Here is a 12695-nt window from a genome sequence, read left to right as displayed (position 1 = left end):
TCACTCAGATGCATCAGTCATCTACAAGTACTCACTATTCAAATACTGTTCATTAAGATGCACAGGACAGGTTGGTCCTTACAACCAATCCAAAGTTGTTACCCAACGGTAGTTTCACATTTCCATACCAACCAGACTTTTGAGCTAGTTGAATTCTTTTCACAATTCATAGTGGAAAGGGCATTGCACGCCTGAGACATCGAGCAGGTGCTCATGTACTATACTGACAGGAGTAAGGGCCTGATTTAGATCTCGGCAAAGGGGTTACTCTGTCGCAATGGCGACAGATGTCCCATTCACCAAAATCTAAATACCATAGAAAACAATTGTATTTAGGTTTTGGAGACAGGATATCCATTACCGTTGAAATGGATTAAGCCCTCTGCCGAGATCTAAATCAGGACCAGAGTCTTTCTGCAAAACTAACCATCTCTTCATACCTTTTGCATAACACTACAAAGGTCTCCCTTATTTTGAGGCAGGCGCTGCAAGGTGGATTATGAGACTTGCTCTCATAAAGCTGAATGTGTGCTCACTATACCTCCTGGGCACACTTGACATAAAAGAAGAAGCCCCATCCCAATAGCAAACATCTACAAAGCAGCGATCTGGTCAACACCGCACACTTTTACAAAGCATTAATGTGTGGACATCTTTGCTCATCATAAGGCTATGGTTGGCTGGATTGTTTAATAACATTTTTCCAACCATCTGCATCAACTGCCCATGAGCTACTGCTTGGGAGAAAGCCGTTCTAATGTTGGTGCAGAACATGTGTATCTATAGCCACATATGCTAGGAATGGATAAGGTTGCTAGCCCTGTAAACACCTGTTCTTAGTGTGTAGGTCTATAGAGTCACATGGGAACCCTCGTTTCCGTAAGCTGGCTATGAATGCACATTACACTTTCACACACTTCATTTCTTGAATGAATTACAATGCTCATGGCAGACAGTAGTAGCCTCACACTACACTTTCACTACTTGTTGAGCGGAAACAATCCAGGGGTGAGTCTGTGCTCTTCTGCATTGTGGACTAAGAGAGGAGTCATTGCACATTCTGCCACTCTAAACTTCTTTGAAGAAAAACAAGTTGTAATATTTGAGCCCAACACTAGAAGGCAGAAGTATCCAGAGCATGCAAATGTATAGCACTACACACAACAAACAGATGCTTACGGGTAGCACTTTCCTTTTCTTTTCGGTTTTCTTCATTAGATTTTCCATAGCCTTATTGTCCATGCCTAAATCTGCTGCCATCTTAAAAGGATACTTGGGAGGGAAAAATAAAAGAAACAGAAACTATATAACATTAAACCTTCATGCTTTAAATAAGCTAAACTGATATGAGGATCAAAAAGGAGAATACAATAGAAAGTAAGTAGTTCTGACATTAAGGACAACCTATTGAAACAGTTAATTGTATAAACTAAAATTAATTAAGAGAACTTAATATAAAACTTCAAAACATCTTTCTCATTATCCAAAATCTGAGATTTTGCAATTAGATACAATCATTTAAGATTATATCAAACTCTCATTGTATGTCTTCAGTAGAAGACCTATTAACTCATGAATTTATTACAATTCTTCACAAGGATGTTTTTTTCATTAGATATCTAAAAACCCAATCCTTTGTGAGAGATAGAAGTTCACTATACTGTAATATCGATTTGAGATGCCCATAGTGTAATATTATTTTTGGGACTTGAAGCACAGACTCTAGATTTTGATTACTCAAATCAGCATTTTGATTTAAATATCTTTTAACAGAGTTGATACAAATGCCAACAAAGCTGACACTTCAACTTTCTTTAGGGATCCTACAATCCAAATACTGTACAGTTAAGACTCCATTTGATAATGCATGCAGAATAGTTTTACATTCTCCAAGGTCTTATTTTTCCACAGTTAAACCATGAAGAGAGGATTTTGGTGTAGTACTATGTGATATCAATTTTAGCTGGAATCCTAAGCCTATGTAACATAACTTTGCTTTGACTTACTCTTATGTGTAACATTTTATTCTGATAACTTGACGTGTTTCTTTCACAATGGAATGTACCATTTTTTACATTGGTTTCTTTCTTAATCCCAAAGTTCTACCTTCCCCTTGTTCTGGTATGCGTTGTCTGGCTTTAAGAGGCATAGTGTGTGTTGTTTCTTCTTTAGCAGATAAAACCAGAATTTAGTATAGCTCAGTAATGTATGAGGTGCATAAGTGACAGATTCAGAGTATGCTGGGAAGAAACTTTGCTGGCCAAGAGGATAAAGCAAAAATGAATACAACCAGTTGGGATCAAGGACCAAAAAATGGGGTGCACCAGCTTTGGAGCAGAAGATCAAAAAGTGAAGGAAGGTTGTGGCAAGAGTTTGGAGGGGGACCTGAACATGAATACTTCAGATTCAGCATAACACTTAGAAAGGTTCTTAGCATTTCAGTACCTGAGCAGTAATGGATGAATATAAAGATACACAGCTGCGGTAGCTCTGAGACTTGATCCAAATCTATAGGAGCATGTTTGGCCATGGTAGATGCCACAGCTCATAAGTTTGGCTGTCTCATTATAATTGTCCTTGCTTTGCTACTCCATGCTTTCGGAGGGAGGAAGCGAGGTCCAATGTTTTTTAAGCACATCATGATGCCTATCCTATTATTTGAGGTCTTCATGTATTGGTAGTTTCTGAGAGGCTTCCAGATTGAGATCTTTGCTTGACATAAGGAAATTCTGCAGTTGTGTGAACTAGTTTAAAATATTTTATTGTTGTTTGTTAAATCCTTTTGCAAATTAAAATGTATGCCTATTAATAATAGTAGATTAGGATACTCAAGGTCTCATTTGCGAGGTTTTGGAGCAGGGTAGCACTACAAGGATTCCTGCAGTGCTGCCCTGTGTCAAAAGAAAAGGGCAGGAATGTGCTGTATTTATGAGAAATGGTGCATTCCTGTCCTTTCCCCCTGCTATGGTACACATTGGGCTGCCATGCGCCAATCCAGGCACCCTTGCACCATGGTGCGAGGGTATCTGCGTTGTAGGGATGATTGTTTTAGTGCAGAAAGAGACACCTTCCTGCACAAAAACAATCAATGGGAGGGAGTTTCCTCCTTCTGTGTGTGCTACAGAATGCAGCACACATAAAAAGAGGGGAAAATAAGGAGAAATAAAGTTATTTCTCCGTATTGTTTCTCCCTTAAGCCTCCTCTGGGGAGGCGTAGGCTTTGACGCATTCCCTGGTTTACAAAATCTTGTAAATCTGGGAATGTGTCATACTCCATTGAACACACACCGCTAAATCCATGGAACACTAATTTGACGCAAAGTAAGGCAAAGCAGCGGCTTGCGCTGTGTTGCCTTGCTCCATATCTACAAGGCCAGCAACAGCCATGCAAGGTGGCTTTGTGGGGCCTTGTAGAGATGGGCCTGCACCACCAGTGCGTCACAAAAACTGATGCACCAATGGCGCAAGCTGCTTGTAAATAAGGCCCCCAGTTTAACTCTGCATCACATTACAAACGTAAGTTATATTTGAGCTTATTTAAATTCACTAATATAAAATTGCGATCTTGCCTTACCATAAAATATATATGAGCCTTTTTTTAAATTCAGATATCCTAAATAAATGTATATTTAAAAAAACTGTGCTATGCTTACAGCAACATTTGCTGTGTCAAGAGTAAATAGATAAAGTTTTTCCACTGTACTTATGCCAACTTGTTTAAATAGTAAATTGAGTATTTTTTTTTTATCCAGTGCATTTGTACAAGTGAGACGTAAATTTGTTTATTTTAGGATTTGTTATATTAATAGCGTAAACATCTTAATCAGGCCCTCTGTCATTCAAGAGCTTCAACAAAAACTAAGGCCCAGATTTATCATACTTTCATTCAGTGCAACGCACCAACCCACCTTACTGCACAGCTTGAAAGGGAAAAGGCAGGAATGTGCTGTATTAACATAATATGACGCATGCCTGTCTTTTCCCTGCGCTGGTGCACTTTGAGCTGCTTAGCACCAACGTAGGGACCCTTGCGTCATGGATGTCTACATTGCAAGAAGGATTGTTTTTGTTCCACAAGGGTCATATTCCTGCATTTTCCTCTTTCTGTGTGTGCTGCAGATTGCAGTACCCATAGAGAAAAAAACAGGATAAATAATAAACAAAGATATTTGTCCTCGTTAGGCCTCCCCTAGGAAGGAGTTGCATTTTAAAGCATTCCCAGGTCTACCACTAATAGATAATCTGAGAATGTGCCAAAATCCACGAATGTATGTATGGGAACACCCACACTCCTTCCATGGAACGTTCCCCTGCCGCAGAGTAACGCAAGGAAGCGATTTGCTGTGACTTGCTTTACTCTGGATTTATTAAGCCATGCAGGGCCAGGCAACGTGGCCGGTGTGTGGCTTGATAAATCTGACGTTAGTGTTGCGTCGCCCTTGCGCCCTCTTGTGTGGTGCAAGGATCACGCACCAGTATGGTAAATCTGGCCCTAAATTCTCAAGATGTACGCCTCAACCTGCAAGGCTGCAGTCCTGTTTCAATTCTTCATGGATTGCCTTAAGTGTGAGAGTCTTTTAGATGCAAATATGGTCAGAATGTACATGTCTTGTGCAATCTATATCTGAGCAACAGCAGAGCCTATTTTTAATTTAAAATTCTGGGTTGACGTAGTGTATTAAACTGGGGCGAGTTTCGCTTCACCTTCGCCCATCTCTTCACAGAATTATGTGCTCTGGGATTTTCGAGATTTTACAATGTAGTGCGCAAAATTTTATAAATTTTATGAGTGAGCTCTGTTAGTGGTAAATAGTTTCTAAGGCTGAAAAGCCACTAGTATTTAGCTTATTCTGTAATTCAGTGGGCCAGTGCACTTCCTGCAGAGATCATTACTGAACCAGCAATTCACAGTTTTAACTCGGTAGGTTGACTTATCCTTACCGTAGTTGGCTGAAACTAACATCGGAGTAAATGTAAAGATACAGTTCAGGTTGTAATTTGCTCAGTATATATGTGGTCAGCATTATGATAATTATTTCACACTGTGCCATCTGATATCATTTTTTGGCTCAGTCTACGATACAGTATTGGTTGGAAAGTTACCAAATCTTAAAGATGTTCTTTTTTTTTCATTTTTAGGAATGGGACAATATACGAAACAGAAAATTCACGGATGACTTTAAAGAAAAGTATCCAAAGGAGGTACCCTATTTCGGACTTATTTATCAAACTTTGAACGTGTGTATGCCGTGCCATGATTTCTGCAATAAATGTGTACTGCACCTTTCATTTCACAGGTGAAATTGCTCCACAGAATGCTTTCAGAAACGCCAACGAAGAGACCGTCAGCACAAGATATACTGTCAAGCTTGCAGGAAAAGGAACCAACATCTATAAAAACATACTAGGGGATTCCACATATTGCTGCAAGCGAAAGTATAGTCCTATAAATCTCTTAGAAATCAATTCAGATTGAAAATGTATAAATTACTCTGGCCTTTGCAAATGCCACAAGCAGTTTCACCTCTGCATTGCACGACTGCATTTTTAAATGGTGTTAGTGAATATCATGGGTACTGAGCTGAACTCTTAATCAGTGATTGTTAGGTTATCATTTATTTTTTGCTTCAAGCAGTGCATCTTTACATAAATTACATAGGGACCTCTACCGTACCACTGAGCATAAAAGGGTGACAAGATGACAAGGTCCCAGTTTTCGCATGTATTTTGTCCATGCAGTGTACTATTGAGCCTTTCGGGCTGTTCCAAAGATTGTGTTCTCAAGGAAGAAGGGACATGGAAGACTGAGAATAGAAGTGTCAGCAGGTCGTCAAGTCTCCTCGTGATTGATGAAGCCTGTAGGGGGCTGAGTATGAGTGGTTTAGTGATTTGAAAGGAAGAATGTGTAGTAGTTAAATTTTCAGTTGTGAGCAGAGGTTGAGGAGTTGCCGAGCAGGTCCATTCCAGGGTACAAGGCTCCAGCCCTGCGCCTCATAGGAGGTGGTCACAAGGGGCTGCATTTCAGTAAGTGCCTGTGGGTGCAACGGGTGTTTGCACCATCCTTTTGGGCCGTGGGGCACTCTGCTGTTTAACAAAGGACCGCAGATGCTTGTGCAGACTCATCAATAATAAGGCTCCACGCGGAGCACATTTTGTGCTGGCATGATTACAATGGGTCGTTTCCTCATTTTCCTTTGTGTCCTTCTTGATTAAGACATGATTGCAGAGACAAAAAAGCTGTTGGGAGTCGAAATGAGGCCCAGATGTATAAACGCTTTGTGCCAGGTTTGAGTTATTTTCTAGCACAAACCTGATGTAAGGTACTCAGATGTACTTTACAGTCCAGCTCAAATCGCAATTTTCGTTGAGATTGGAACCCAAGTAAGGCAAAGTTATGCAATGTGCTGCCTTGCGTTACTTTGCGTTAAGGGGGTGTTCCTTGGGTGGTGCATGATGTTCCCATGCAACCACTCATGGGTTCTGACGCAAATCCTTTTTAACAAAGAATTTTTGACAGGGATTTTCGCCAACATCAGCGCCTTCTCGAGGCAAGCATAACGAGGAGAAATATTTTCAGATCTTCTCGTTTTTCCAACTTTGCATGTGTGCTGCATTGTAAAGCACAAATGCAAAGTGGGCATAGTCCTAAATCATAGTTTTTTTTTGTACTGGGAGAGACCCCTTCAAGTACAAATACTATGCTTCAGACAACGCAGACACCCTTGCAGTTTGGTACAGTGAGGTCTGCTTTGGCCCATGACTCCCTAAAGTGCACCATTGCAAGGAGGGAGCCATACAGCATCACATCTTAGTAGATATGGTGCTGTTCTGCTCTCTCCCGCTCACACTGTGCAGCAGCTTTACTTGTTGGCCTGCGTTGCATTTCTATACGAATCTGGATCTCACTCCGCATCACATATAGGTAGCACACATTCATGCAACCCGGGAGGACTACCTGGGCAGCGCACATGAGTAGGGGGCTCAGTCACCCCTCTGCAGGAGGGTGAAATAACACACAGCGCCTTTCTCACTCAGAGGCCGTTCACTTCCAGAGAAATATGGAGCTGCAGATTCAAATCTTTGTCACCTGAGACATAACTGAAAATGGTGAGGATCCATCAAAAGCCAGAGATCGTTGGGCTCCTAGCAAGTCAATTAGTGAGCATTGCATAACAGGTTACTGTAGAGCTTCCAATATTGCCAAGGCTAACCTCTGTTGCTCCCTGTTTCCCAGACCAAACTATAGGTCCTATTTTAAACTGCTCAATTTTCAACTGTTGCCACTCTACAGTTTTCATTTGTGCCTACTTCTCAGCCACTCTGCCACCATATTTGACTTGGATTTAAACAACCTCTTCTTAACTGAAACCTTGTAGATGCTTTCATCCCACTCACTCATAAGCATGGGGTGTTTGCTAGAACTCATAAAAGGAGCATATTATGCTTGATCATCCCTTCTATACCTTTCCCTTTCTCATTCTTGAGTTTCTCCAAGCTGAGCTCATCCTCCCAACTACAACTAAATCGTGTCTGTCCATTATTTGTCAGCCCCAGGTAGGTTCTCTGCATTTGCAACTGAGGTGATCACACATTTTATCTCTTACCTCCTTCAACACCGTCCTATTAGGTGACTTTAGCATCAGCTGGAACAAGACTTCAGACCTTTTCAGTAGTGATCTTGACTTCTTCACACTCAGCATTTTCTCACAACACTGTCTGAAATCTATATGTGGTAAGGTTCCTATCACTGACATCATCATGACAAAACAAGAACTCATTCAAACTTCTGACCTCACTAACTTGGACTGGGCAGTTTCCTGAATCCATTCTCACTAGCCACTCATGCCTTATTTACAGTACCAAATAAAATACAAATACACCTTGGTCAAAGATTACAATAAAATTGGCAAAGGACACCATAGTACCCTGAGCACCTCCTCTCAACCAGCGGACTCCACTGAAACCAGTTTTTCCCCTATAGTCCTTTAACTTCTCTCTCAAAGAGCGAAGCCTCATGTAGGCGTTAGGTGGGTAGAGCAGGGTCTCTCTTTTTTAAATATTGATTAAATTAGGATGAGTACATTAATCTATAAAGGTTGTCTGCTATTGCTGTATCAGTGGATGGTGCTGTGTACAAATCAGTCGTTCTTTTCCATCTGTTATTACATAATTGTGTACTCTAGCATCGTCTTATTTGTAAGCATTTCAAAACTCTTTACTTCCTATCAAAATTATTTCTAAATTGTGTCCAAGAAATTCAAGTAGAGAACGTGTCAGTTGATGTCGACAGGCCCCAAGTACATTAAAAATATATATTAATTAGGGATTAAGCAGACAAATCAGCATGTATTCCAAATCCATTTTTGGATGGTACAACTACAAATGTTTCGTAGTTCTCTATACTTCACCTGCTCCAGGTCCATTTTTGTGAGGGTTATGTGAACATGTCTAATTGCTCAACTATTAATAGTGCTGTTCTAAATTCTGAGCGTCTTCAAGCCATGTTTTAATAAAACTATGGCTGCTTCTTGTCTACAACAGGTCTTCTGCAGTGCTCATATTACCTGTATATAGGCTAATATCTAATCTGATTAAAGGTCCCAATTCACTAGGGCTATTATGGATGCCTTCCCGAAGAGAAGCTTCCCTCCTGCAGAGTGAACTAACTTTGAACAAACAGAAGCACTCATGGTTCAAAACATGAATAATGGAGAATCGTAGAATTGAGTCCTTTTGTGTAGTCTCTTGAAAAACTAATTGAAAAACAACTTGGTATCCTCTTTGTGGGATCTAATATCTGTCAGTAGTAGAGAAAGATGCGTGGAACAATACAGGGGCTTCCGTATTGTTCCACACATCCCAACAGACCTGCATTGACGGTATGTGGAAGACAAACCATTTTGAGGATGTTTTTCAAGGCACCTCGTAATTAGATTGCTCATATAAAAATAGCTATACTGCCCCCTGCAACACATTAGGGGCCAGATGTAGGTAGGTTTCCTTTTGCGAGTTGCAAATTACGAGTCCCAGCGACTCGCAATTTGCAACTCGCAAAAGGAAATGCAGAATGGTGTCTCAGACACCTTCTGCGACTCGCTATGGGGTCGCAAAGACCCACCTCATAAATATTTATGAGGTGGGTCGCAGTTTGCAACCCCTTAGCGAGTCTAGGCACTCAAGGGGATGGTGGCATGCTGGAGACAGCAGACCACCATGTCCGTGACTGCTTTTAAATAAAGCAGTTTTTTTTTCTCTGTGCAGCCCGTTTGGAAAACGAGCTGCAAATAGAAAAAATACCGAAACCTTTTTGTTTCGGTTTTTTTCAGAGTAGGCAGTGGTCCATAGGACCATAGGACCACTGCCAGCTCTGAAAAAATATTTTTTTGGGCATTCACAAAGGGGAAGGGGTCCCTTGGGGACCCCTTCCTGTTTGCGAATGAGTTACCATCCACTTCAAGTGGATGGTAACTGCGAGTTGATTTGCGACCGCTTTCGCGGTCACAAATCAACTCTACATCGCGGTGCGAATCGCAAATATAAAGGGAACACCCCTTCCTATTTGCGAGTCGGAATCACATTTTGCGAGTCGGTACCGACTCGCAAAATGTGATTCTGCATCGCATGAGGCCTTTTGCGCCTCGCAAACAGCGTTTTTCGCCATTTGCGAGGCACAAAAGGATACCTACATCTGGCCCTAGCTCTTGTCAAAGGGGTTTTCATGATGCTAAAATATTTTTCCCGCCTCACCAGATATGCGCTGTTTATGTTTACAAGGGCGACACAATAGCTTTTCCCAAACTGTCAGTGCCCAAGAGTTTTAACCAGTGTGCAAATAAAACAGCATCAAACCCCTTTTTCAGTTTGCTTGTGGAGCAGAATGTGTTCTGGAAAATTGCCGTAATCATCTAAGTGGATGGAGTACAGAAAAGGGCAGGTTTTGCTTTCAAACATGAAAAACCACAGGTTTGACCTGTACTTTCCTCTCTTGGGCACAGAGTGGTACAGGAAGCTGATTATATCGCAAGGGCTTAGCCATCATTAATGCAGATGGTGTTATCACAGTGGGATCATTGGTGGGCCACTGAACCCCAATTATTGTTTTCTTTTTCTAATCAACTGTGCGTTAGGAGGTGCATTTTCTTTACTGCCTTAAGACCCATGCCACCTTTGCTCCATCACTGTCCATAGATATTAATTGACTATTTGTCAGCCATTTCCAAGTTAATTCAGTGTAAAGATCTCTTCTGTTTAGGTTCAGCACACCTGCCATTCTTCACAAAATGAGAGCTGCACCTTCAGATTTCCTATTACATGTTAAAAACCTGGAGGCATTGGTCTTCCCAAGTCAAACAATTATGTAGGGGTGACCTTACCTTAAGCCCTTGGCACTCTGGAAGGAAACCTTCATGGTGACACCTTTACAACTGACTGAACAGTGAACACTGCAGTTCATCAGGAACCTCTCTAATGCCACTACGATTATTAGAAAACCACCAGACGTGGTTCTCTGATCCTTTTCTCTTTCCAAGAGCAAATTCTTGGATATTCCAAATGATTCAAAATTTACAGATTTAGAGGTGAAACTTGAAAACGTGGCGCTGGGAAAGGTGACTTTTCACACAGAAACTTTGATGAAGCCAAAGAAAAATAATGAGTCCCTTAATGCCAATATGACGTAAATGATTGAGACTATCTTATCAGGCTAAACCTGGGATAATGATCCTCTAGATTGGCAATGTTATTTTTTTTAGTGACGTTCAAAGCAAAGAAATCATCAACCTTTGCCACCTGCACATTATCCTAAAACGCCTGTTGATATTTTCATTGACACATATCAGCCAAACTCCATTTTATAGACTGATGCACACGTATTTCCTATGGGTGAACGTTGACCTCATTGTTGCTTCTGTTTTGTTTACGGAACTATTGCTCGTAGACCTTTGAAACTGATGGCATTCTGTGACTTGAACTTCTGGTTTTTTAAACCAATCTCCTGTAGGTCTAGAACATTCTCTAGACAGAACAATGAATCAAGGCTTTTTCTATTAACTAACCAAACTATGTATTTTCTATTTAACATTGATTAAGTGGCACTTCTCATTGCATCCTATTTGACTGAGAAAACATTTTCAGTGCCATACTTATGTATACTTCTAATTGCAGAATCCTCAACTTACAATATCCCGAGGCACCAGACTGGATCTTGAGATTTTTGATTGCACTGGTCCCGAGTGCTTCTAGGTAGCATCATGTGGCTTCATGCTGACTCCATACCGCCCTGGAAGTAATGGAGCAGAGTTACTTATAAGCTCCACCCCTGCATGCTGATGTAATTTTCTTTTTTTCTGTGGTTTTTGACGCTGATCCAGAGGTATCTTCTTACAGTCGGTTTCCCAGCAACTCCAAACTTTTTCAGTGTTCTAGGGAATAATACTGAGCCATGACAGACAGGACACATCCAGTCTGGATACCACAGATTGTATTGGGAGGGGGGGTTTGGTACCAGCGTTCTCCTTTCTAGACATGCCTGGATGTAGTCCACTGTTTATTTCCAGGGATCTCTAGGCTTTGGTCTCCCCATTTTGAAAAGGAGGACTTCTCTTTGGAATGCTTTTACAGCATTAGAGCTACAGAGCCTTCTTTGGGGCTCTTGACACTTGCTAGATGATTTCCTCATCAGTTCAGGTAATTTAGGGCTGGCACACACCCAGTGGGAGGCAGGATCCAATGATTTCTCCTAATTTAGAGATCCATCAGATCGGGCACATTGCATCAGACATGCTTCCACACCCTGAAGATGCTGAGAAAAATATGTAAATGGCTCCTGACCAGCACATGCAGAACCGTCACTCACCCCCTCATCACCAGTAAGTTGGACTACAGAAATACCCTCTTACATTCACTTCCAAGGCATCTATGATTCCCCAGTGGACCTTAACTTGGTCCTGACATTCTTCTTGTGTACACCGTTGTTTGAGCCTTTGCATAGCTGCTCGCTGCATCTTCTGACCTTGAAGACAGTTTACCCCAATCCAATTCCATCAGCTCGTTGCACAACTGAATTTTCCCAGACAGATTAGTGCTGAGGACTTCTTATCAAGAGTTGTGACTCCCTTCCGTGCTGGGCAATCCATCACTCTGCTGTGTTATTTCCTACCACTCACCACTCAAAAGAGAAGGAGAGGCTACATCAGCTGCTTTAACCTTTGACGTAGTTCTTACAAAGAACTACTAAGTGGATGACAAACATTTTGTTGAGTTCTCTGGGGCAAAGAGAAGGAACGCTGTGAAGAATAGGCCCTTGTTGAGGTGGATAGTCTTCTGTATCAAGATAGGCTCCTCACCGGCCAAGAAGGAGCCCCCAGAAGGTCTGGGAGCATATTCCCCCAAGGGTGCTACCACTGTGTTGGCATGAGGGCTGCCACTTGAACATCTTCCAGGTTGTAATGTGGGCATTTGTACATACGCTCATGAACCAGTACTGACTTGACGGCCAGTTCTAGGACAAAGTTCACTTCACACACTCTGCAAGACTTTTTGATCTAAACTCCTCTACGGACCCTCCAACTTAGGGGCATATTTATACTCCGTTTGCGCCGAATGTGCGTCAAACTTTTTTGACGCACAATCGGCGCAAACCCTGCCCCATATTTATACTTTGACCTCCGACGCAGCGGGCGTCAAAGTTCCACCAT

General features: G+C 41.6%; 1 protein-coding gene across 1 annotated transcript in view; it reads left to right on the top strand.

Annotated features, from left to right (window-relative positions):
* Positions 1 to 5705, top strand: part of EIF2AK2 (eukaryotic translation initiation factor 2 alpha kinase 2) — a 294290-nt gene extending 288585 nt beyond the window's left edge. The window contains exons 13-14 of the mRNA XM_069234526.1: positions 5140 to 5202; positions 5298 to 5705. Of these exons, the coding sequence (XP_069090627.1) occupies positions 5140 to 5202; positions 5298 to 5408 (174 nt within the window). The 3' untranslated portion in view covers positions 5409 to 5705. The remainder of the gene's footprint in view (positions 1 to 5139; positions 5203 to 5297) is intronic.
* The last annotated feature ends 6990 nt before the right edge of the window (positions 5706 to 12695 follow it).

This window comes from Pleurodeles waltl, chromosome 5, assembly GCF_031143425.1.
Source record: "Pleurodeles waltl isolate 20211129_DDA chromosome 5, aPleWal1.hap1.20221129, whole genome shotgun sequence".
In the NCBI taxonomy this organism is placed as follows: Eukaryota; Metazoa; Chordata; class Amphibia; order Caudata; family Salamandridae; genus Pleurodeles; species Pleurodeles waltl.
Note: the sequence above shows the minus strand (reverse complement) of the source record. Positions and strands in the feature narration are given on the sequence as shown.